This window comes from Tachypleus tridentatus, chromosome 2, assembly GCF_004210375.1.
Source record: "Tachypleus tridentatus isolate NWPU-2018 chromosome 2, ASM421037v1, whole genome shotgun sequence".
NCBI lineage: Eukaryota > Metazoa > Arthropoda > Merostomata > Xiphosura > Limulidae > Tachypleus > Tachypleus tridentatus.
In genome coordinates, this window is record NC_134826.1 from 110,590,213 (window position 1) to 110,614,044 (window position 23,832).

The 23,832-nt window shown below is 30.6% G+C and overlaps 1 protein-coding gene across 2 annotated transcripts in view; it reads left to right on the forward strand.

The window, feature by feature from the left end:
• Nucleotides 1-23,832, forward strand: part of LOC143244832 (tetratricopeptide repeat protein 39B-like) — a 69,131-nt gene that overhangs the window by 28,475 nt on the left and 16,824 nt on the right. For both annotated transcript variants that reach the window (XM_076490221.1, XM_076490222.1), the window contains exons 4-11: nucleotides 233-308; nucleotides 1,946-2,069; nucleotides 7,776-7,908; nucleotides 9,412-9,511; nucleotides 14,078-14,143; nucleotides 16,999-17,110; nucleotides 20,083-20,150; nucleotides 23,474-23,533. In XM_076490221.1, coding sequence (XP_076346336.1) covers nucleotides 233-308; nucleotides 1,946-2,069; nucleotides 7,776-7,908; nucleotides 9,412-9,511; nucleotides 14,078-14,143; nucleotides 16,999-17,110; nucleotides 20,083-20,150; nucleotides 23,474-23,533 — 739 coding nt within the window. The remainder of the gene's footprint in view (nucleotides 1-232; nucleotides 309-1,945; nucleotides 2,070-7,775; nucleotides 7,909-9,411; nucleotides 9,512-14,077; nucleotides 14,144-16,998; nucleotides 17,111-20,082; nucleotides 20,151-23,473; nucleotides 23,534-23,832) is intronic.

Genomic DNA, 23,832 nt, shown 5'->3' on the forward strand with positions numbered 1-23,832 from the left:
ATGAAACATTTGATTAATGTACTGCTCATATAGTAGTTAGTTAACAAGTCATTAAAGTATGAATCACAAGAAGTACTGCTATTTTTCTCTTTTTAATGTAACATGTAGCCAATATAAATGTTTCAGTTTGAAAATTTGTTTATACATTACAGTTTTCAAAAGTTCATGGTATAAAAATAATAATGCTTTACTTCTCTTGATACTTTAGTTTTCTTGTTTTTTTTTTTTTCAGGTCTAAAACAAGTATTTATCATGCTCTTTGTCATGGAGTATTTATGTTTATTCGAGCTTTCATGACTTTTGAAGCTGTAAGTAAAAACTTTTTCTTGTTTATCATAATTATTCTTGAAAATAAAACCATAAAATGTTCTTACCTACAACCTTTTGATGTTTACAAGGTATTATACTGAGAATTCAGAAATATTTTAAGTTTTTTACTATTCTCCAGATAATTCTAAAATATTTTCAGTAATATTAATTTGAATTTGGAGAAAGTGATTTTTCTTTACACTTTTACCATTTCTGTGTATTTAAAAAGAATATATATGTGTGTGTGTGTGTGTATATTGTTATAATTTTGCTGTATTATGTGGCAGGTTCTTCTGGATTATTTAGTAAAAATAATGCATGGTAAAGTCCATGTAACAAAAATGAGTTAATTTTTTTCCTTTTTAATGTTTGCTACAAGCACACTCACCTGTAGACCTAACTTTGCATACTAAACTTTACAACTCTAACTCTGAAAGTACTGTCAGTCTAATATATAATATATTTAAGTGCAACTTCCTGTATTCATAACAAACCTCACTTATTTACAGAAGCACTAACTGTCGGTGATCTGATTAAGTTTACCAAAAACTCGTTTTTTTTTTTACTATCCAATCTTGTGCTTATACTGAAGCTTCACTTCTACCAAGTCTATAAAATATCTAGATTCTGAGACAACTTTTGTAAATTTTCTAAATATAGTACCAAATTCATAATGACTATCAGCTCCCTCTAGCAAAAACTAAATTATTATGTTGAAAATATAGCTTACACCTATGTGTATATTTGTAATACCATGAAAGGATAATTTTATTTAGATATGTATTTAACTGCTTTGGTTTGTTTGGTTTTTCCACAAAGTTAGCTTACCATAATTTAACAATGTAAGACAAGAGGAAAGGCAGCTAATCATTACCATCTACTACCAATTTTTGGGTAACTCTTTTACCAATGAATAGTGATATTGACTATCATATTATAATGCTCCCACAGTTGAATGGGCAATCATGTTTGGTGTCACAAGGATTCAAACCTGTGACCCCAGATTATGAGTCAAGCACCCTAACTACCTGGCCATGCCAGCCCAACTGCTTTGAATGTTTACAAAAATAATAAAATGCTAGAATTATAAATATCTTTAAGAGAGATTTAAAAAAAATTTAAATTTTATATTAAGGAATAGAGCTGTCAAAATTGGTTAGCATCAGTTTCTAAAAATTTGATGTCTGATAGTTTCATTTGAACAGAAATGTTTTCTTATGATTTGGTAGTCAATAATTTTCAGTGAATTGGAACTTGTAAAATACACGTTAGTGGTTTTACGAAGCTGTAGTAGCAGAAAAATGAAAGTAATAATGGACTTTTTCATGTCCAAGCAAAAACATGTGGTTTATTTTTTCTGAATAATTTTCTTTTCATCAAATTCTTATAACAAGTTTGTCAACTAATTTTTTATACTATGGTTTATATCAACAAAGTGTTATTTTGTTCTTTATTTATAATGATTTATTTTGAAAGTTTTGTGTTTTGGCATGTATTATGGCTATATGTGTAGTTTGTGTTATTTGTTTTTTCAGAATGTTGTGTTTGGTAGTTGTTGCTTGCAGGTATATTTTTTACATGGTTGAAAGGTAATTTTTGTGTTTATTGATAAATTTCTTTGCCTTTTCACTTTTAGGGAGATATAAATGTTGCCATGGAAACCATCAAAGAAGCATTAGCAGTATGTCAGAGATACAGAAAAAAGTTCTCAGCTTTTTATCGTATCTTAGGTTGGTCTGGTGACAGTAGTTACACAGACTGTAAGTAGAAGGTTTTGCTGAATTTTAAATCATGAAAAGAGCAAAAAAATTACATAAAATTCAATTCCACAGTAAAAATTTAGCAGATTTACCTTTCATTCTCAATGATGAAGTTATTAATTAACAAAAAATAATTAATAATTGTACCTGTAAAATGACCTTTTATACCACTGGAATCTATAATATAAAAAATTCAAATAGAATTGTTTTACCTGATAATCTGAGACATTGCTTTAAACTTGTGATGAGGTGAGATAAAATGTAACCCTAATAATATACTTTAGTTTAAAATCTGTTCCAATTAATTTATATTGTATTGATAATTGAAATCAAAACTTTAAATAACCAAATATTAAAAATCAAGTGTGAACTTGTATATTTGCTTATTAAAGTAAAGGAAAGATTTTGTATCGATATTGGTTTCAAGACTGACAGATGCATACCTATTATGACACAAAGCAAAGGTTGTCAAGGCAATATATCATTTGTCAGTTTATCTTGTTTTCTGTTTAGACCTGGTTTTGGTTGGAATTGTGCATATACACCACTGGCCAAAATCTTAAGGCCAATGAACATAAAAAAAAAATATGCATTTTGCATTGTTAGACTCAACCACTTATTTGAGTAGAGCTTTGAAAGATGAAAATAAGAAAAGGGAAAATAAAAATAAAAAATTTTTTTAGCATTTAATAGGGAAAATGTGAATACAATGAAATTAGCCTAAATACTAGCTGATCAAAAGTTTAAGACCATACTGAAATGAAGCATTAATTGGTAAACATGTAACAAAATTTAGTCATTTGTGTTCAAGCATTAGCATTGTCAACATCTCCCACTGACATCTCCTGTGTTACATTGGGTAAAAACGTGGCAAATGCTAAAAAGTTGACAGAGTTTGAACGTGACAATTTGCTCACTGGTTGTTGATAAGTGGCAGACAGCAGATATGTTTAGTAATCATAGTGATCTTATTATAGCTGAGTTACAACTTATGGTGTATGGTTGCCTTGAAATAAACAGTGCAAATTCAATATGTAATAGTACTGTAGACATTTTCATATGTTGTTTGGTGTATAATAATTTAGTATTTTGAATATAGGAGATTTATATATTTGTAACTGCAGCTCTGCACTCCTACTTTTGTGACCAAAAACTATAATTGTGTGGGAACCCCACTGTAAGCTGTTGGTTGTCATGTTGTTTTTTTACAAGTACAATCTTCAGTGTTTTGCTTATGTTTATACTGAATTGTTTATTAATTTTTAAATTTTAGAAAATTGTTAAAATATTAAAACTGAATCTGTGTGGTTTTCTCAGTCATTTCTTTGTTTATTATCATGTTATCTGATCAGATTTCTCAAAAATGTTTATAGCAAAAGGGAATTAAACAAAAGAATTTAGAATCTAATATCTTAAACACATAGTTTTGTAATTGACAATCCTTAATTTTCTTGTAATTAACAAAGGTTTTTTTTCTGTGCCATCTTTTAATTCTCAAGTTTCTGATGAGAGAAATTTTTGCCTGTCACGTATTTGTGATAAACATATTTGAAGGAATACAACTTATTTATGTAGTTCTTGTGCCTGTCACATATTTGTGATAAACATATTTGAAGGAATACAACTTATTTATGTAGTTCTTGTGCCAACCAAACCAAGAAACTATTAAAAGTATATTTACAGCAAATATTATCTTTTTCCACAAATTTTATTTTGCTAAAGATATTTTCTCTGAAATTCTGGTGTAAAGAAGAACAGATAGTTTGGTTTAGAAAAACATTTTCATAAGTCCACCTTTGCTTATTTATCAATATAATGACTCTTCAGTTGTATCATATTTAAACATGTGCAATTTATGTCCATTAAATTTTTTTTGGATATCATTGTGACTTCTGTATAAAAGATCGTACATTTATGTTTTACCTCTTTGAGTTACTTTAGTCAGTCTGAAAAGGCATGTCACGAGATCTGTAGCTGTAGGGTGCTTCATCTAAATAGCTGTTTTAATATAGTTATAAACATGAATAATGTGCTGTTCTAGATAAAAGAAAGTCAAAACATTAAAATAGCTATTAAATTTTATGTTACAGCATAACACAAATGGTATTAAGGACTTTTAACATAAAGTTTTATTGATCAAAGACAACATTGTTGGTAGACAATGAACTTAAAATACAGTTTCACTGTATTAACAATACAAGTTAAATATGTATGTATGTAAAGATAATTCCTTGTTTACAGTTTTAGAAAATTATTAAAAAAAATGGATGATGCATATGTAGAATGAGAATGGTTACAGCCATGCTTAAAGGTGACATAAGTACACAAATTTGGAGTCTTTTTATGAGCATTAAAGAGCTTTTGGTGGAATCCAAATAACACCACAAAGTATAACAATATGGTGCTATATATAATCTATAAATACAAAAGGCAAATCCTGACCTTTGGTCTTTTGTGTTTTTTTTCTATGATATACAGATTCAAAGATATTTTGGGGACTCAGGGTTATGTCTGAAACAATATTGAACTGAAGTGAAATTAAAATGCACTCCTGTTCTGTAGTATATTTTAATCCCACATCATTATGTTATTACCCAAATAGCAAGTAGCATTTTTGGGCCAATGTGTACTGTTACATTTAGTTAACTTTTAGTTTTTTTGCTCATTTGCCAAATGTGAGGTATATACTCAAATAAATATTTGCAGCTGTAAATATGCTGAACAGTTTTCTTTTTCAAAGTGGAAAATGGGTTCTATAGTAGAATACCATTTCTTTTTTTTCACATTTATCTACAGAATAATAATTAACATTTCATTTTTCTTGCTGAACAGCTGCTGTTCTGCTTCTACTTGTGGAATATAGTTTTGTTTTTTTAAATAACCAAATACCCTTATCATTTGATATTAAACTGCCAGTATTTTATTAAACTAAATAAAAATTTAAATGAAACTCACTGTAAGTATAATGTTACTAGCCCATGTGATCATGATAATTGTTTTTCTGTTAATTGCTATGGCTGCTAGCCTGTTGATCTTTTCAGGAAGGTCATTAATCAAGTAACTTACATGAATGTTTTCTGGGTTTGATGACTTCTGTGCTACTTTGTCTGATTATGCTACCAGTGAGGTGGATGAAGAAAGCTTCATTTATCACTTTTTTTTTTTCTTGTGTGTAGTTCATATCCCTGTATTTTGGTGTTATTCCAATTTACTGGGTAGTCTTATTCTCTTCCATAACCGGCTGTAGCTGATAGATCAGTATTACAGAGACTTGTGTATGTATTAGTCCATTTAATTTTAACTTTTATTGGTCGTTTTGTTTTCTCCAAAGTATTAAGAGTTCATAAGAGATGTTGTAAATGGTATTTTTGCATTTTGTGTCTAGTGAGTATTAATTGTTGTTGCTTTATGTTGTGACTTCTGAAAAAACTGTTCTGACTTTGTGCTACTTAATCTCAGTGTGATTTAAAGAAAACATATACAGTCATGTGAAAAAGTTAGGACACCCTATGAGAGCCTTTGTATTTTTGTAACATTTTTGGATATATAGATATTAATCTCAATTTTAACAATACTGAGAGATTATAGGAATATAACTAAACAATTAAACCTGAAGAAAAGACTTTTCAAGATCTTCTGTTAATGTAATGCTACAAAAATGTATATTCTAACTGAGGAAAAAGTTAGGACACCCTACCCCCTAATAGCTAGTGTTGTCCCATTTGGCTGAAATAACTACAGTGAGACACTTTTTATAGCCATCTATCAGTCTCTGACATCGGTCTGAAGAAAGTTTGCCCCATTCCTCAATGCAGAATTCTTTCAACTGTGAGATGTTTGAGGGGTTTCTTGCATGTACAGCCTGTTTCAAGTCACCCCACAGCATCTCAATGAGATTAAGATCTGGGCTTTGACTTGGCCATTCCAGGACTCTCCAGTTCTTAGTTTTCAGCCAGTTCTTGGTGGATTTATTGGTATGTTTTGGGTCATTGTCGTGTTGCAGGGTCCAGTTCCATTTCAGCTTTAATTTTCTTACAGATGGACTAACATGTTCCTCAAGCACCCTCTGATACACAGTAGAATTCATGGTGGATTCTATGATTGTGAGCTGTCCAGGTCCTGCTGCAGCAAAGCAGCTCCAATCCATGACACTTCCACATCCATCCTTCAAGTTGGTATGAGGTTCTTTTCCTGGAATGCTGTATTTGGTTTACGCCAAACATGTCCTCTGTTCTTGTGTCCAGATAATTCAGTTTTGGACTCATCTGTCCAAACAACATTATTCCAGAAGTCCTGGTCTTTGTCTACATTCTCTCTGGCAAACTTCAGTCTGGCCTTGATGTTTCTCTTAGAGAGCAAAGGTTTCCTCCTTCCACATCTCCCATGCAAGTTAAACTTGTGCAGTCTCTTACTGATTGTAGAGGCATGCACTTTCACATCAACAGTAGCCAGAGCCTGCTGTAGGTACCGTAATGACATGTTAGGGTGTTTGGAGACCTCTTTTAGCATCTGGCGGTCTGCTCTCGGGATGAACTTGCTTGGACGACAAGACTTGGGCATGTTGGCAGTTGTTTTGAAAGCCCTCCACTTGTTGACTATTTTCCAGACAGTGGAAAGGCTGATTTCAAAATCTTTTGGGATCTTTTTTAAATCCCTTACCAGACTCATAAGCTGCTACAATTTTCTTTCTGAAGGCCTCAGACAGCTCTTTTGCTCTCACCCTAGTGCTCACTCTCACTTCAACAGTCAGGAGCACACCAAACTAAATGTCTGAGGTTTAAATATGGCAAGCCTCATTCAAAATGTTGAGTAACAATCTTCTAATCATGTGCACCTGGTATGATACATCTGTGTGTGAGTTGAGCCATTTTAAGTGGGAATAAATGTGGGGGTGTCCTAACTTTTTCCTCAGTTGGAATATGCATTTTTGTAGAATTACATTTACAGAAGATGTTAAAAAGTCTTTTCTTCAGTTATAATTGTTTAGTTATATTCCTATAATCTCTTAGTATTGTTAAAATTGAGATTAAATATCTATACACAGGCTTTCATAGGGTGTCCTAACTTTTTTCACATGACTGTAACTAACCAGCCACATACAAGATATCATGATGTTGTGGAACATTTATTTTATGGATTTATGGAATTGTGACTATGTTTTATTTTGATACACAGCATCATCAATAATTCTATGGATTTATGGAATTATCTTTACAGACAGTATTCCATGTTTAACCCACATCATCATAGATTAGTTTTGCAGTGTATTGAACTAATCGGAAATAAATATGGATGCATACTTTGTTCTGATGAGGAAACAATGAGTTGGCCCAGTGAACAATTGATCTGCAAATTGGTATTGAGTCAACACTGTTTTCCAACCTTGAGCTGACATAACTGGCAGTATTGAGCCAGTATTGGTCTAACCTTGGTCTAAAATTTGACCAGCATACCTTTACAAACTTCAATAATATATCGACAACCAATTATCAGCTAACATTAACTTTTATTTGACCTGTTATCTGGGAAGTTTGTGATTTATTGTTTGATATACTTATTAAGTGTTATGATTTTGTAATGTTGTTTGAGTAGTGAAGACATATTTTTGAAATTCCCTAAAAATTTTTCCTTCATTCATTTTCACTTAAAATAGTTGTTTTATTGTTTTTGTAATTTTACATAATTTTTTTTTTTTTTTTTTTGTAGTGGAAGCTCATGCAGAACTAACATATGCAGAATGTTTGTTGCTGAATGCTCTCTTAACCTTTATATCTGATCAAAGTCTCTTCACCTTTATTAGAGGAGGACTTAAGATCAGATCATGTTACCAGTCCTACAAGTAAGATTATTATTATTATTTTTGTAGCCAGAAAAATCTGTAGCAAATATAGAATATATAGCAAATAAATATAGAACAAAAACAAGTTTTCGCTGTATTCTAAACATTATTTGCAACTGTTTAAACTTACAGTAGTTGGTTGACAGGTGTCATCGGTAAGAAAGTTTGTCCATGATTGAAAGATGTAAAGTTCCAAATGAGTAAGGCAAACACTGTCTTAACTAACACATTCCCAGAGTAACCTTTTGTACAATTGCAAGTAGGTCTAAATTTAATGTAAAACTTATATCAGAGCTCTAGTTTTTCGAGGAAAAAGTTTTTGATGTTTATAGTTCTGTAAATCAGTTTTAATTATATACAGTAACAGCTTCAACTTGAGTAATATTTGAGTTACAGTGAGCTTGATATTAGATGTTTTTGTTTAAAGTGTTCAGTAATTTCTGATAGGCACAAAATAAGTCAGTTCTTAAGTTGTATCTGTGTTCATTCCTTAGTTTTCAGTAAAATATTAACAGACAGAAATTGAATTTCTTTTCATTCAACCATTTAACTGTTAGGCTATCATTGCTATCATCATGTTTTGTTCCAAAAATAAAACTTGTGGATGAAACTTCTTGAAATTTGAGAAGAATCTTTTTAAAAGTATGTAATTTCAAAAAAATAAAATATTTAATTTTGATTTCTTCAAGTATTTTATGAAAAATTTGTTATTTAATGTAGTTATTTGTACTCAGATTCTGAATAGTTCTCCTGCAAGGTCACTTTTGTTTTGGGTATAAAAATAGATTTTATTAACTTACAATAAATTTCATGTTTCATTTGCATAATCTCTAGAACTTCCTAAATGATTATCAAAAGTTTTTGAGGTGAATGTTAATATTTTATTTCCCATTTCTTCTTCTGTGTACAATGCAATAAAATGTTTAAAATTAAGAAATGAAATTATGTACTTTTCTTGGTAGAATTCTATTAAAGTTCTTTCTTTGAGTTGTATGTGTAATTTTACATTGTTAGCTTTTCACTGATAGTTTAGTTTTAATGTTTTAATTTATTTTCTTATTCTTTACCATTTATTCTTTATGTTGAAACACATCAATAGGTACCCAAAGAGGCTAATGTTTAAAAGTATTTATTTAGTAATTGTTCAGGAAAATTAAAAACTATTCTGTATGTATTATCTGCATATAATGCTAATAATTTTATATCTTTTGGAATAATTATTGATGCATATTTGTATAATAAATAGTAAAGCTTCCAATGCCTTTGTTATAAAATCCTTTTTCAACTTATTAATATTTTACATTTTATGTAATACTAAGTTTGAAACCTGTTGTTGTAATGAAACTTGTTTTTCCAATTATTACTTAGTCATTTTGCCAAAACTGTAATTGAGAGACAGAAAAACAGTGTTCTTCTGATGTCTTCATTAATCGTATGAATTATCCATTGAAGAAGGATTTAAAAATTCTGGTATAATAGTCTTTTTTTTCCTTTTTCTCCCAGAACTTGTTTACATATTTTAGATACTCATAAATTTCAAACTGAAACAGCATTAAGAGACTTTGAAAGTGGAGTTCATGTTGGTTTGGGAGCATTTAATCTGGTAAGTACTTTTTTTTTCTTTTCCTGTTTCTAAAGTGTGGTTTTATAGAAGAGTAAAGGTATCTGATTCAAGAACAAGCAATGCATAATTTTGTAGATATTGTATTATAATTTTGTGATCAAATTTATTAAAATCAAAAGTTTTTAAACCTTGGTTTTTAAACGTTTTTGAAACCAAGAGAATGTTTAAGAAAACAGATGCAACATTATTGGTGTCTGTTATTAATAAAATTCCCTTTAGGGCCTGGCTTTTTTAAGTGTCCAATTTGATGTCCCCAAAGTTCTGGGACAAATTTCTCTGAGTATGTACTTACACAAACATATAATAATTTCTAAATGATAGACAATGGACAGAGATTTCCAATCATACGTAATATGTTGAGTTTGTGTTAAGTTTTTCCAGCAAACCAAGGAAACAAAGACTAGTGGAATGTTAAAAGTAGCATATCACCAGCAGAAAAATTTCAAAGCAATAACACAAACACAAATTGTAAATATGACTCAAGCCTTTATTGTGATTAACTGGTAAATTTTTGTGTTTTGAAAATTTATTAGTGGATTGAACCATTACTTTTTCACATATAAAATATCCAAAATAATATGTTGCTATAACGATGTGTTCTTTCTTATGTTTGTTTATTTTCAAGATAATAATAAAAAAAATTATAATCTAAAGCCAATTGAGGAAGTATATAATTTGATTTGATCATATCCCAAACACAGGGTATCAAGAAATATTTTGGGTATGTCAGTTTGGAATTTGTAATAAATTAGTTTTTAAGCACATAATTTTCTTTGTATACAAGTCTAGTGTAGATCCTCAAATTTAGACATTTTGTTATATTGTTATACATAAGAGCCAAGATCTTTGTTGTTATCAATAATTGAAAGAGTTAAAGTAAATTGTATTCTTCAGTAAAAATCACTGAATGTGAAGTTGCATGAACTCTTTTATATGTTCTTCTTTACTTCAGGTTTTATTCAGAGGGGAATATTTAGAGTGCATAATGCTTTTTCCACTGCATGCAGATGATTAGGATAAGTTGGATTTGAAATGTATTAGTCACAAATCAACTCGTTTTCCTACAAGAACAGTCTTGAATTGTAGGATTACAGAACAAGTGTGTATATCTCTCCAAATGTATAACTAACATTCAAATAATAGTGGTAATTTTAGGTTTAAGTGACTGATAAATTACAAAGCCAAATCTGTGAGTAATAATTAGAGGACTATTTATAAAAAAACATGTAACTAGAGACACAGTGAAATGCACTTAAAGAGGTTCACCATTTTAATTCTACTTATATATATTTTGGACTTCTTAATATAATGCCACGTTATAATTAAAGCTTACATTTATGATATATGAAAGTAGTCAAACACAAAATAACTATTCTTATTAGCCTGTTATAGCTGGGTTTACTGTAGAGGTGTAAGTAAGATCACATTAATTTCTACACCTGTCTTTGTTAAAATACAGAGGTAGTATGCATTTCAATGAGAGGTTTCATATTTGTATTTTCAGAATGGATGGTTAAGAAAGTCAGCAGCTGAAATATTATTGCAGAAAAAGGCAGCAGAAGGGAAAACCTTCTCACAGTTTTTTTTTTTTCTGCCTTTTTATTCTAAGTAAAATATAATCTGGAAAAGGCAAACACATGTGAAAAACAGTAGTCATCTCCATCAAGGTGGAAAAATATAACAATGTAGTTCAAGTGCTAGATGTTTGGCACAAGGGTTTTCAGTAGTAATAATTTCAAGAAGTCTATAAATCATACTTATAAGAGAAGGTTTTGTTTTTTTAACATTTTCTAGTTGAAAAATGGATGCTTAAGAAAGCTTGACCTATAAATATATTGTAGAATATGAAAATGTTTCAATAGTTTACTAGTTTAATTATATTTTGACTTTCAAACTGCAGTGTGAAGAGAACTTGTAAAAAGATTTAACTTCTTACTTTTATTGGAGTTGTTGATGAATAAATATATTTTAGAAGTGACACTCAACTTTCTGCAACACAAAGAGCTATTGCCTTGCATACACTGCTGTGTAATTTTTCGTGTATGCTATAAGCCTTGAACAAAGTTATCATCCCTCAATGTGTAACCATATCTTGTGCCAGCTTTTGATATAATCACTATTAGACTATAGCCCTCCACAAACAGGAGTGAAGCACATCCTCTATATGAACATAGGGTCTATCTTTCATTAAAACTGAATTTCAGAATTGTCATTAAAACATTTATTTGTTATTTTCTTCAATTTTGGTACTTTTGTGGACATATTCCCTTACCTGTTCCCATTATTTAATCTAAAATATAGATTTCATCCATTACTCTTCCAGGTGATCATTAGGCTTATGCACCATTACCATTTCTGGCTCAGTTTCTTTCTAACTGATAACAAAACAAACAAAAAAGTAGAAAACTTCATCTATTTAATTTAGGAATAGGCCACCACAACATCAGCTTTTGTGGATTAACTGGATTATGCATTCATGTCTCGTGTTTCTTACATTCCTAAATTTGATAGCACTTTTTTACTGAAGTCATCCAGTACTGTAATGGCAGCTGCAGACCTTGTAAAGTCAGTGGTATTATTCCCATTGTGCATCACATAATTTGTTCAGTTCTGATCTATGATCCAAGATTTTTGACCTCTTATTTTTGTTATTTCAGCTAAGCCTCCTTCATGTAATGAGTGCCTTAGCACTGTTATTTGCATGCTTGTTTTTGCTTCTTATTCTCTCTTTCTAATATGGATTAAGGAGTCCAACTTTCATCCTTCTGTGATTGGATTCCATATCTATGTGCCTCTTGCTTTCACTTTCTCCTACACTTTTTCCTGAATCTCAGGCTCTTTTATTGCATGAGCCTTCTTTACCTGATTCTTTTTTTTTTCTTTCTGTTTTCTCTCTCTACAATTATTCATCTTCATTTCTACCTTCATGTTGTTTATTCTCATAATTCATTTTCATTTCAAGGCTTTTCATCATGACCCTATTAAGTTTTCTTTGGCAACTTATACATATCAATTTTCAATCCTGTCCTTGGTTGTCTTTCATTTTGTCTCAATGACCTTGGTTTCCTTGTTTCATAGGTGTTCTTTGCCTTACCTTCTGCATTTTACATCCCTCATTACTCCATGTTTTCTTTGTGATGCATTTTTTTTAAGGGGAATATTTCTTAGATATTGGCATCTTGTGTTGATGCAGCTCTTCAGCAGTTGTCTGTGATAACTTTGGTTTCTTGTCCTTGCTCTTATGGCTTCTACCAGTTTTCTCTTTGTATATGGCCACCTCTCTTTATTTTCTTGTTGCTATGAATGCTTCTCCCATCTCTGAGAGTTAGCTGTCACAGTTATTGGAGGTAATTAGTTTCTGTAGTCATCCTTCAACTCCATTCATGTAGGTGGACTCTCTTGCTTCCCTAGTCCCAAGTTTCTGGAAAGACATTTTGGAGAATTTCTCATTTGGCAGTGTGATTTCAATGGGTGAGATCAAGTGAATACACCCCTGGATTGGGAGGTGTTATTTGTTATTGTAGTACAAGACAGTTCACTGTGTTATAAACCAAATCATTCCTGGTAGCTAGGTAATGTGGAATGAGTCTTTGGCTCACCTCAGAACACAATTCTGAGATACTATCCTAAGCATTTGATTTTTGGAATTTTTTCATGTATTTTTCCAGTATGGAATGGTGTAACATATAACTCTAGCCACACTACATATCCATGTCCAGTTGTTTAACAAAGTGAATACACACCTTTTTTTGGATGTGGGGCTGAAGCGTGACTTTGTGTTGTAGTACAGAGCACTTCATCACATTATAAACCAAGCCATTCCTGGTGGTTAGATAATGTTGAATGGGTTTTAAACACTCCTTGAGACACACATCTTGGATGCAATTTCCCTCACTGTGTTATCAACCAAACCATTCCTGGAGATTAGATAATGTTGAATGGGTTTTTATCTTATCTTGGGATACACATCTGGGATGCTACTCCCTGTATCCAGTTTTTGTGATTTCTCACATATTTCTTCATATGGAATGGTCTGATGTATGACCCCAGGTACACTACACACCCAAACCCAACTGTTTGGTTGTGAAATACTGAATAGTTCAGCAGTATTCCAAAAATTGAGAGGTTTAATTCAATTTGCACCTTGATCATTGTGTGTTATTTAATTATACTAGTTTTAGAGGATTCCTCTCCTCATTAGTAATTCTTTCTGAAAGAAAGCCTTTGGTGCAATGCAGATTATACATTAATACAGTCTGAATTATCCAGTCTTCCACCTTTTATGTGGCATTATTGTGCATGTATCAAGAGAATATACATTGAATTTGTTTTCCTGCTTTAAGTCTTATTGAATTTAATTAAGTTAGAGTCATTCAAAAAAATGCTGCATCATGTTATGTACAAGAATTAAACATCTTGTGAAATATTTACAATATATTTTTTGAGTGTTATTACAATACTTTATTCTGTTTTATTAACACTAGGAGGTAAAAAAAACAACTGTAAATTGTTGAAAATCATCAAATGATTATTCTTTTCTGACAGTTGATTTCTCAGCTTCCAAAACGGGTGATGAGGGTTTTGGAATTTGTTGGTTTTTCTGGAGACAGAGTAAGTATGAACAAACTAGAGATAAATTAAATCAACAAAATAATAAATTAGTGCTTAGAACATGAGATTTTGGAGACGGTATTGTTAAAAAAGTTACAGTGACAATTGAAATCAATATTAACAGGTTGAGTCTCTCATGATTAAATTGATCATAATTATGATTTTTATTTTAATTCTGACTTTTAAAATATGTCTACTTACATCTTTGTAAAAAACCCATGAAAAGAAAAAGGGTATCATAGGCCAAGTAGTTCATTGATTGTTTTATTGCTGTGTTCTAGAATTAATGAATAATTAACATAATAAAATATATTATGCAGTTGCAGATTACATAACTACAAAACTTTCTTTTTTGTGATTTATTGCATAGATTTGTATTAAATTGAAAGGTTATAGTGAAAGAGACAGAAAATGTGCACTTCTTTAGTATTAGTTAACATGTGTTAACATTATTGTTTTTAATGATCTCTTATATCATCTTAACAACTGAAAAGTTTATGGTGAAAAAGGTTATTTTTTCTAGAATTCTTTATTTCGTTTCTGTTGCAGTAAGTGGCTTTAACTATTTCATCTTGTTAATGTTTGGATGGTTATTCAGGTTTTAAGAATACAGAGTGTGGTTTGTTGTATTCATATAAAAATTTTAATTTTCACTGTATAAAAAAAAATGGAGTGTGATAACCTGATTCAAATCTCTGTATTTCAGTTGTTTTAATGTAAACTAGAAATATAGATATGCTGTTTTTCTATGGGTCACAAAAATTGTTTAAATATATTAAAAAGGACTGTCAAATTGTACAAAATAATAGATGAACAGAGCTTTGTTAAACTCTTTATAAATTATGTGAAGCTAAGCTGACTGTTTGTTAAGATCATGAATACTTTATTTAAACTTGAGACATTAGATAGGTTTGTTTTTTGTGATTTTTAAGATGGTCTGTAAATAAACAATATAAAAGTTGTCTCTGAGTTGGTTATTTCATTTTATGATGATTTTTTAAAAAGATAGTCTGTAAATAAAGAGGATAAAGGTTGGCTTTGGATTGGTTGTTTTACCAATTATATGTAAATTAATTCTAAATCTCAGTACAAAATAAGTACAATTATCAAAGCATTGGGTAGAAGATGAGCTCACTGTGTTTTACTGCTGTCTGTTGCTGCTATCACATTATTGCAGATTTGAAGATTTGAATTTTTACAGTAACCAGAAAGGTTTTAGAAAGTATGATATTTTTAATCACTAAATACTTTTAATGAACTGTGTAAAATCATTGACATAAACTTTAAGTTGCAGTACTGATATTTTATGATAGAAATCTACAAATAAAGAAATATTTTCTTTAAAGGCCAAAATTGATACTTTGTTTATGAATGTTCTATATGAAATAACAGGTAAATAGTATATTAGATGTGGTTGGTATAATTACATTCATGAGATATTCTGTTGTTTCTTACAGTGGTATGCCAGATTTTCACCATTTTATAACTGATATAGAGCTCAATTAACATAAATTTCTTCATTTGTTTCCAAATTTTTCCAGACCCTTTTCTTTTAACTAGTTTTACCACAAATTAAAAGAAAACTTTGGGTATTATATACACATATTTTCTGTATTACATTATCTTAAGTAAATATTTTTTTTTCTTATCTTATGTTAGAAAATGCTCTTTATTAAACTTGGAAATTAGTTAAAGATATAATATTTCTGATTTTCAGTTACATTTATTGAATCACTGTATGATAGTATTTTACAGTGGCTTTTTATTAGAAAATTTCTAGGAGTTGAATTGTTCAAATTTTGCTTACACTTTTTTTTTTGGAAATTGTAGAATTAAAAAAGATAAAATATTGGAGGATTAATATAATTGAAACAGGAAATGAGAATTAATATTTTCAAGAAGTAGAACTGATTTTTCAAAATTTTATCTGCTTGTGTTCAATTCTGTAATTAAATAATTTATGATAAAATAAACATAAATTTAATTATATTTAATTGTGCTTGTTTACTAACAATAAAGGTTATGTATATTTAATTGTAGTTAATGCTGGTTGGAGGTGTGTTTAATGAAATTTATTACTGTTATTTTGTTGATTACATCCTAGTGGTTGTGCAGCTGTTAAGAAAAGAATTTTATAGGGTTTCTAGAAGTAGTGCATACAAGTTAAACATAAATATTAAGAAAAGGAGTTTTTAAAGCTCTTATAGATTTGTAAATAATTTTCTCCATATATATTTCCATTTTTGTGTAAAAATTTAACTAAAAGAACAATACAAATGTAGACTTGGCAACATGTGGCTGCAGTAAGGTAAAAACATCTCTTGTTACCTGTTACTGTAATTTCTTTTATTGTTTTACACTTTTATTGAGTGAGAGATCTTTTTTGTTTTAATGACCAGTGAATAAATGTTGTGTTTATGTGTGACAAAATGTTTTTACTATAACATCATTTTCTAATTTAATCTCATCTCAGAGGTTGCTGTACATATTATGCTGTACAGCTGCTATTCAAATTTTATGGCACAGTGAAATTTTCTAAACTCGGATAGAGTAGGATGATTTTAAGCTAATTATTAGAGCTTTAGGACTCAGATACTTAGAAAAAAATCATATTTGACCCTGCGTTTTACTTGTATATATGTAACTTCTTCAAAAGTTAGGAAAGACTGAACTGTAGATAATAAAAAATCTATCTAAATCTAATCTGTTTAAGTTTCTGTTAAGCCAGAGTATTGTATAAGATAGCATTCAAAATAAATAAGAATTTTAGATGGTGAACTTTTCTGGTAAAATAGAAAATTGTTAGAGCTCATAAGAAGAGATATATTAATTACTATCATTTTTATGCTTTCTAGGAATTTGGCCAGAAAGAATTAGAAAAAGGCTGTGATCTTATAGATGGATTACGATCACCATTAAGTGTTATCCTGTTGACTGGTTTTCACTCTTACGTTACTTACACCCTTGGTAAAAAAAACAGTTTAGTAACAGTAAGGTTCAAGACAAGTAATAAGTTTTAAATAATAAATAATATCATTCACAATAGTAAGACAATGTTTTAAATGAGTAGCTTTTAATATCATTAATGATCTTATTCAGTGTTAAGTTATTAGTTTGTAGTAATATTTTGTGTAAATACTAACTTTCACTATAATTACTGTTTTAATAAATAAATATTTAGAAATTATGAAAAATTTGGTTATTATTAATTGTAAGTTAACCCTTTCACTACAGGTATGGTATAATATACACGTGTTTGTCTATGCATTTGCACACGTAAAGTTTTTGTACTATAACTTTTCATACAGCATGTGTATCTTCACAAAATTTGATTGACTTTTAGTAAAGATTACAACTATTTTGTATACAAAAAAGTAAAATTTTTAATGGAATATTTTTACTGAAGATTTGTTTGTGAAAATAGACTGTTTTATTACTAGTCTGAGTGCAAAGTGACTTCATGTTATGATTAAGAAAACTATTCTTCATCCTAAAAATCTAAAATATTATTTGCATAAATTGAAAACCTTCTGAATACATTTCAAACATTTGTTTTCAGTAAGACTTTATATTTTATGTTATTTTCTGTCCTTTAACTATGTGGGGTCTGTCACTTGATCCACTTTGTAAACTTCAAAAAAAATCAGGAAACATAAATTATGCATTTTTCATGCTAGAATTACTACATATTACAATATAAAAATATAAATATTTAGTCTATGTAGCTTAAGTCTCATAACACTGTATATTTACATATGTGTTTAATAGCTTTTTATTATATTGTCCTTCCAGTTATACTTAGCTAACATTACGTATCTTGCATTGACACGGTGCATGTGCAATTATGTTATTTCTCTGTCTTGGCTGTGTTTTAGTAGACTAGTATTTTGTAATATATAGTCACATTTCAATTATTATACATTATTACAATTAAAAATAAGTTATTGAACCTATTTTACTTAAAATATAGAACACTAAATCAAGAAGTAAAGCAAACAATTATTTCTTCTTGCTACGACCTTTGTACTCTCTTGCTGCTGCACGTAAGTTGCTAAACCTTTTAAAATTTTACATGTGGAATATCAAACAATTTTTTTTTAAGTTTTTATATATAGAGTTGAATAACTAAAAAATCATAAATAACTATAATGATACCATAAAATTCCACTATCATTTATTAAGTTTAGTAACTAAGATTTATTTAGATGTGAAAAAAATATGAAACTTTGAGCAGACTAAAGACACAACCTATCTCCTTGAACTTTTGGATTGAAAGAACATGATAGCCTTTTCAAGATTAAAATGGCTGAGAAAACCACTCTGAGAACGTTCTCAGCTGTTGGTTGGTTAGTTATTCATATGTCATATATTGAAGCAAGTGTATATAAGGGAAAGAGGTGAGCAGGGCCACTGTGTTTGATTCAGTACATAAGCCATATCTTAGCAAAATAAAAAGATAGGGGGTTCTTATTTTATATTCTAGTTTCATAATTAGGGTTCCTAATTTGTACAAAACTACAGACTTAGCATTTTGACATCACAAACATCTAATTTTAAACAGAGCTGCATTCAGTGTACCACATGACTCACTAAAATCTATATTTAGATGTATTTTTTTAATATTTACTTTTCAAATCAAGAAATTAACTCATTTAAAGTTTGAATAATAATCTACAATTTTATTCAAAGCTTATTGACATAAATTATAAAATAGTAGTTCAATAAAATTTTGAATGCAAGTCAACAAACATGATGAAATGGCCTTTGACCAGTGACCTGTTGCAAAAGGGTTAATAAGTTTCTAGAATATAAGAATTACTTTAATTGTACAAATTATGAATATGCCATTAGTAAGTGTGTATGATTTTGAAAAGGAATTACAAAAAATATATTTTTAACAGTTTTAATGTTTTGAATTGGTACATTTATGTGTATTAAATATTTATGTTTGTTTAACCACTATGTACATCTTCAATGATGAAATTCATGCAAGTAAAAGTTTACTTGGTTTGAAAATCCAGTTGTAATTACAGCTAGGCAGTTATTAGAATTTGCTAATCAATTTACTCTTGGACTCATTAATTAATTACATTCAACTAATTAATTATTTTCTCACAGTACTTGGATAGTTGAAATATTTGAAAATAGTAATAATCAAAAATACTGATTTTGATTGGTTAATTATTTTCAGCCATAACCCTAATCAAGTTTAACAACCATGATATAATTTAAAATGATAATGAGAAATCATGGATCCAATATTTTGATTACTTGTATACTAGAATTATAAAAAATAGTAATGATTAGAAAAAATATCTTTGATTAGCTGGTTATTTTTTGACATTAATTAATTTAATCATAAGTTTTAATAAATACTTATCAACATAATACCGATTTGATGAACAGGATGCTCAGTTATATCAATTAATTGAGTTAATCCTTCAAATCTAGTCATAATATAGAATATGCAGTGTTCATTAGGTTTGTGTATACATGAGGTACATACAAAACTGTATTTTCTTAAAATGATTTTAGTAAACATTGAAGTTTAATAATTACCAGTTTTTAATAAAATGTCTTTAATTTCAGTGATACACATTGTATTATCATCTGATGAATTACTAATCTGCAATTGCGTAAACTTGGCCTAAGTTATCCACAGGTGGTAAAACAATAAGCATAGGTCCAAGGTTCATGCTTAGATTTAAAGTTGTTAATAAAATGGCAACCTAAATTTACAACACCTCCCCAAAAAAAAACAACAAGGTGATTCACACTTAACGTGGAATGCAGTATAAGCAAATGTAGTGGTTAGACAATTTTGGTTATTAAATAGAGATAATACTGTACCTTTTTACTGTTTTTTCTGCTGAGGTAACATTTTTAGGTATTTTATAACTTGGAAAGGCAGACAATATTTTTATAAAATTTTATTTTAGGTTTATGTGATGGAAAACTTGATTTATGCAGAAAGTATTTAGATAATATGCTGACCAAATATCCAAAGGTAAGGATGTTTGTCATTCATCAGTTCATCAAATATGCTAGGCTTACTTAACTGGAAAGTAGACATAAACTTTGGAAATTTAACACTTTTTTTGTAAGTTGTAAGTAAACAAGGTATTTCTCACATAGACACACATACACTCATATGTATGAATACTTTGTTTTTTAAATTACATTTTTAATATTTACATAAGTTAAAGAAGTAATTGACAAATGAAATATTAAAGTAATTCATGTCTTTTTTTTTCAATAAACAACTGGAATGTTATGAGTAGAACTTATTTCTGAGGAAAAAATGACACTGTTGTTTCTTACATATTAATGGAGAGCAATAGTAGTAGTAGTAAATTTAAATTTTTGATAAAATAAATAAATGATAGCATTTTTCTTTTATTAAAAAGTCTTTGAATGCAAGAAATAGAATTAAACATTATTATTTTTTAAATTTTCAATCATAAATTTTGTTCCTATAGTCAACTTTTAAACTTTCAAAATAGCTTGTGTATAATAGAGGAAAAATAACTTGGGTTTAAAGGCACATTATGTATATAAGTGACTTAAAAGACATGGTATTATAATTGTTAATATACACACTTTGTTAACAATAGGTTAGTGCAGGGGTTCCCAACCGGTGGGTTGTGACCCCCATGGGGTCACGAAGCCTTGGCAGGGGAGTCGCGTAGCCTTGTTAGAAGTAGCTTGGGATAACATTAATTTTATTTCATCAATTACATTTTCATGCTCTTACATGTTTTTTGTTTCGGTGCAAAGCAAAACGTGTGCTACATTAGTTCAATGTCATTAGGTGATATTATGGGTGTATGTATGCATGTCTGTGAGTGAATGTGCCTGTGTCTGCAACTGTATATATGTGTGTACTAGTTAGTAGCGAGTATGTGAGTGCACGCGCATGTACTCGTATGCTTGTGTGTCTGTTTAACTGTGATTAAGTGTGTGTGTGCTCGCTGTCGACACGTGAGTCACATGTCAGTTGCTGATTGGTGGATGACAAATCGCGCGACTGGCCACACTCCCTTCCCTCCCAATACTTACCCCATCATTACTCTACCTGCACCCCCCACAAGTAGTCAGCGTAAGATCTACAGTTGCCAAAGCATTCATTATTCAACATTTTTATTTTATTTTAACAAGGAGATAAGTAAGCAGTAGAGGTGAGTTGTGTCCATGGCTAAACGGCGCAGATACTCAGAATGCTACCTCAACATTGGCTTCACCACTGTGCTCGCCAACGACGGCATCGAGAAACCACAGTGTGTTTTGTGCCATGCTGTTCTGAGTGCAGAGTCAATGAAACCATCAAAACTCAAGCGTAATCTCGAGACGAAACATCCAGAACACGCAAAGAAGGGTTTGGATTTCTTCAAACGGCATGAACGGTGCCTTAAAAGCCAAAGAATCGATAGAAGTGGGTCGTTTCAGCAGCAGAGTGCAGCCGTAGTGGAAGCTTCATATGAGATTGCATTCGAAATTGCTAAACAAAAAAAGCCTCACACGATTGGAGAAACACTTCTTAAACCCTGCATGATGAAAGCAGTAAATCTTATTCTTGGAGAAGCCAGTGCAAAGAAGATGCAGCAAGTATCCCTGTCAAATAATACTATACAGAGGTGCATTTCTAAAATGTCTATGGATGTGAAGGAACAGGTTTTGACTGAAATCAAGGGTTCCCCTTTGTTCTCCTTTCAGCTCGACGAGTCAACAGATGTAAGTTCATGTTCTCTGTTGCTTGTCTTCGTGAGATACATTAATTCAGGTGACATCAAAGACGAATTCTTATTCTGCAGTGCACTTGAAACCACAACAAAAGCTGATGATGTCATGGAAAAAGTTTCAACTTTTTTTCAAGATGAAGATCTTCAATGGGAAAACGTGTGGGGTTTGTACAGACGGGGCACCGGCTATGCTGGGATCGAAATCAGAATTCAAGTCGAGAGTGAAGAAGCTAGCACCTCAAGTAAAGGGCATCCACTGCATGATTCACCGATATGCTCTCGCCAGTAAGACTCTCCCTGCCTCTCTGCAGGAAGTGCTTGAATCTGTAATCAAAATTGTAAATTATGTGAAGACTCAAGCACTCAACACTCGCCTATTCAAAGAACTATGCAAAGACATGAATGCTGACCACGAAGTCCTTCTCTTCTACACAGCAGTACGTTGGATGTCGAAAGGAAACGTTATTAATCGTGTCTTTGAAATGAAAGATGAAATAAAGCTATTCCTGGAGACTCAAGAAAGGAAAGATCTTGTAGCTCACTTCGAAGATGAAGCATGGGATAAAAGGGTTGCGCATCTAGCCGACATTTTTGACCAGCTGAACAAGCTCAATTTGAAGCTTCAAGGAAAAGAAACACATGTTCTCCTTTTTCAAGATAGTCTTCGGGCCTTTGTTTCCAAACTGCAGAACTGGCATCGGAAAACCAATCTTGGAAACATCACTATGTTCGAAAAACTTTGTGGAGTGACGGATGAGTCTCAGATCCAACTGGATCAGTTCCTCAAGGATGAGATTACCAAACATCTTCAGTCTCTAGAAAAGGAAGTCGAGCATTACTTCCCTGAGCTATCACAGGATCAGGAGGCCCTGGTAAGGAACCCATTTTGTATGAACTTGATGTATCATCCCAGATGATATCCAAGATGAATTTCTGGATCTAAGGAACGACTCTTCAGCTCGTGATCTCTTCAAGGTGAAATCCGTGACTCAGTTCTGGTGCACTATGTATTATTCATACTCCAAAATCAGCATGATAGCTTTACGTGTCCTTGTTCCATTTGCTTCTACCTACTTGTGTGAGGCAGGATTTTCCACTCTTGTCAATATAAAAAACAAAGAATAGGAACAGATTGGATGTTGGAGATGACATGAGACTGGCTCTAACAAACGCTCGGCCACGAATTTCAAAGCTTGCTGCTGAAATGCAACATCAGGCATCTCACTAGCTGGGTTGGATAGTTGTTCAAACCTATGTTAATATTATTTTAAGAAATATATCTTCTTTTTGTGAATTCAGGTTGGACCAACATGATTTAATTTGCTAATAAATAATTACAGAATTTTTAAATATTTTTTTTAGATGTTTCTTTCCCTCTCCTTCACAGAAAATAAAAGAAAAATTAAGCTGCTGATAGTAAGCCCTAAGTAGGGGGTCACATGGGTTTCAAACTTTTAGGTAAGGGGTCGCGAGTGCCAAAAGGTTGTGAACCCCTGGGTTAGTGTATTTCTTCTAAAAATGGCTGTTGGCTGAACTCTGTTTCAGTTTGGTTTTATTTATATTTATGTGTTCATATGTTATTTTATTCTAGGGAGCACTGTTTTTGTTTTTCGATGGCAGAGTTAAACAAGTAAATGGGAAAATTGATGAGGTGAGGTCTCATTTTTTTATTGCATATATTTCTGTAGGATAAAATACCTGTAGGCTATACATATATTTATGTATTCTTCTTTCAGAAATATATTGAAAGAGATGTATTTAATCCCTGTACAATTTGACATGAAAATATTTAGTACAGATTGTTTTAGAATTTTTTATTGTGTATACATTAGTTAATATTTACTAATATTTTAATTGATTATTTATATTTCTAGTACATTTATTGACATTGTGGAAAACTAATGTACAAATTTGGTTTGTGCTACAGGTTTGACTCTAAATATAAAATTG